This window comes from Myotis davidii, unplaced genomic scaffold (assembly GCF_000327345.1).
Source record: "Myotis davidii unplaced genomic scaffold, ASM32734v1 scaffold520, whole genome shotgun sequence".
Classification (NCBI taxonomy): Eukaryota; Metazoa; Chordata; class Mammalia; order Chiroptera; family Vespertilionidae; genus Myotis; species Myotis davidii.
This window is the reverse complement of record NW_006292908.1, coordinates 218,129-221,592: the sequence shown is the minus strand read 5'-3', so window position 1 is coordinate 221,592 and position 3,464 is coordinate 218,129. Positions and strand designations below refer to the sequence as shown.

The following is a 3,464-nucleotide window of genomic DNA, read 5'->3' as shown; positions in this document are numbered from 1 at the left end:
TATAATTTAGACTTTGATGTTTATGCCAAGCCAATCCAAGAAATGATTTTATATCAGTGAATATTTTGGGTATTGTTCTTTAAGAGATTAAAGAATTTTCAGATATTTTCTAGACCTAATCAACTATAACCTCAAATTGGGGGGGGTCTGTGAAAATGATGGTTTGTGTATAACAATGTCATTATTATATTCCAGGGTTAAGTACTTGCTTTATGCTAAAAAATCAGAATGACACTTATGAATGACTACTATATGATAACTTCTATATGAAATCAATGGTTGGTAACACATTTTCCTAAAATTTTTAATGTGATTTAGGTGCCAAGAACTACTGTTCACTTTAGTTATTTCATCAATACTAAATGACTGTGGTGCCCCTCAAGCCACTTTCTTTGCTATTTCCTTTTAAAATAAAGATGAAAAAAATGAAGGATTAGAACATTTCTTTGTTACTGAAATTGACAATATTTTTACCAATAAGACAAAACTGTAATGTGAAAATTTATAATGAAATGTAATTCCTGATTTTTCTTTCTTTTGAGGTTTTAATATTGTTTTGCGATGCTTGTCAGAAAATTTCTCTTCAAGTTCCTTCTCATCTTCAGGCTGAAACACTTGTAGGCAAAGGTGAGAAACAGCATTACGAATTCCAGTTTTGACTGTACAGTTAGCTTCAGGCTGCTCTTGTCAAGTTTGGGATAAAAGCCATACAGTAGATGCTTGGCATTAAAATTTGACATAAATGAAAGATGGTCTAGTTTGAAAGTGGTTAGAAACAACTCAGGTGCCAGGTTGGTTGTATACTTTTCATGCCAGAAAAATTAGTGAACATCAGAGGGCTAAATTATCCTCCTTTAGGTCAAACAAAGCAAGACACCAAAACCAGAAGCGTATTTTAGTTCATGTTGACCAACCTGCTGCCCAAATTCCAAAGCCAAGATTTTCTCACTGATAATGTGTAAAGCAGAGGTCTCAAAACTGGAAGGCCGCAGAAGCAAAGTTGTGCTTGGGGTTGATTACAATGAACCGATACCCCGCCAGAATTTCTGTGATCTGTTCCAGAGAGTGTCTTGTCAAGTAAATTTGCAGCTGGTCTTACCATTACAGCCACCTCGGAAGCATAGGTTGGTTGTTCTGAGTCCAAAGATAACATTCCTCCCATCAGGGTTTTCATGGGCTTAAGGTTACCTTAGAAAAATACACTTTGAATACACAGGTGGTGCTCTTTGCAAGATAGAGATTGCTTGGACCAGGGCTTTAAGTTAATTCTTTATTTTTTTAGAACGTTTCAATGATATGCAGTCTGTACTCTAAAGACACACAATAAATATGCTAAATGTATTAAACATAAATCTGTAAAAGAAATATTTTGATGACAAGCACAATACATTCAAAGTATTGCATTTATTAAACCTTCAAAAGACACTATGAAATGATTATTTGCAATATTACTGAGAAGTATTATATAAGTACAGACCAGTTCTGTGTACTTTTGTGTGAGCAAGATTTAACTATCAAAGATTACTGCAAACATGTTCAAAATCTACTGATGTCATAGTTTACTAATACAATATAAACCAACAAATTTTATATGTGTGCACAGGTCCATGAGTAAAATGTAAAGTGGAAACAATAAATCCGGTGACACTAATAAAATGTTTTCTGTCTGTTCATAAATTAACTCATGATGAAAGCAGTGGAAACTGGGGCTTCATTAATTTAATTATTTACTGTTCACGGCCTCTCAGCCTCAGAACAGCCGGCACTCAACCAGTTCCAAGTGTAACTTTCTGCTTCTCATGCACTGACTTGCAGTTGCTATTCCTGTAGAACTCGTTCTATTGCTGGTTCATCTTACAAATGACTGTGATCTTTCTTCCCTGCAGTGAGTGTGAAGGAGTGTCTCCGGTCGGCCAGCCTAATCCGGACAAGTGACCCCGACTTCAGAGTTCTGGAAGATGGCTCCGTGTACACAACACGCGACCTCGTCTTGTCTCCTCCAGGGAAGAGTTTTTCCATCTTCCTGTCAGACAGTCAGCAGCAGGAGCAGAGAGAGATGGAAGTTGAGCTGGAAGCGAGAGGAAAGAAGGTAGATTAGGCAAAGGTTTGACCATATTGATCTGCTTGTGTGAGCCATTCATTTCCTAGACCTCCTTGCCTGTTAAAATCATTGTTTTGAACGCTCACGTATTTATCTGTTCCACTGGTAATTAACATGTGCAAATACTAGACTAGTTTAAGGAGTGGTAGAGCTATTTGCAAAATGGTATAAAAAACGAACACCTCTGTAGCCAGGGAGCAAAGTCAGAATATCAAAGGTTCCAGACAGTGCCCTGAGGTGTGGCAGTAAGAACAGCCAACCTGTAGAACGAGACAGGGGTGGGTCTGAAACAGAGAAATTGATTCAGGCTGCAGGTGTGGCGCTCCACCCTGAGTGGCTCTCTCCCTACTGACTGTGAGGGTGAGTCTCTTTAAAGAGGAGAAGAGATTGTCTCAAGCTTACTTCCAACCTAACTGAAAACCCCCTGGGCTCCTTCTCTTCAAGAAATGGAGTCATGGCCGGTCCACAGGGTTGGTTTGAATGTTCTGACTCTAGACTCACTTTCTTACAGTGTTGGAGATGATCTTTGTGAAAGAAAGGAGAAGGCCACTGGAATTCACACAAATCTCACATTAAGCCAACTCTACACATGAATCTGGTCTTATAAAATCAGTTATTAATGAGTGATTCAATATGAGACTTTTCCATCTAAAGTCCTTTTGATCACAAGAACTCCTCTTCATCAAATTTAGAACATGCTCAAAGTTTTTAAAACATTGTTTTATGTCAAAATTGTAAGGAATCTCCATATCATGTAAAATAAAACATACTTGAATGAATGCTGACCTGTATCTTTATATAGGTATACAAATGATATAAGATGCAGCTAGAATTTTTAAAAACATTGGTTGTACCAATTCTAGTGGAATAAAATCAATTCTTAAATATCTGTTAATAAATTAGCTATTTTTAGGGAGTCTATACTTTTCAAGATGACCTCTTTTACCAATGCCTTATAAAGTTCTGGTTACTTAACTGGTTAAATCAGGAATTTGGTGAAACTGGTTCTTACTTGTGTGTGTGTGTGTGTGTGTGTGTGTGTATCTTATCAATCCTATCTAATAATAGACAAACATGGTAATTGACCGTACCTTCGCTATGCCTCCCATTGGCTAATCAGCGAGATGTGCAAATTAACCACCAACAAAGATGGCGGTTAATTTGCATACATAGGTGTGAAGCGGCAGAGCGAAGACTGAAGGCGGCTCTGGCTGGAGCGAAGGCCTGGGTCCCTGGTGCCAGAGGAAAACCGGTGCCGGCAGCCAGGGGAAGGGAAGGCCTATTGCACAAATCTTTTCATGCAACAGGCCTCTAGCAAAATAATAAAAAACAGAAATAGTTAGGGAGTTGGTTATCCATGATA

At 38.0% G+C, this 3,464-nt stretch overlaps 1 protein-coding gene across 1 annotated transcript in view; it reads left to right on the top strand.

Annotated features, from left to right (window-relative positions):
* DSC1 (desmocollin 1) overlaps positions 1-3,464 on the top strand; it is a 21,172-nt gene that overhangs the window by 1,091 nt on the left and 16,617 nt on the right. Inside the window, exons 2-3 of the mRNA XM_015565691.1 lie at positions 543-627; positions 1,887-2,089. Coding sequence (XP_015421177.1) covers positions 543-627; positions 1,887-2,089 — 288 coding nt within the window. The remainder of the gene's footprint in view (positions 1-542; positions 628-1,886; positions 2,090-3,464) is intronic.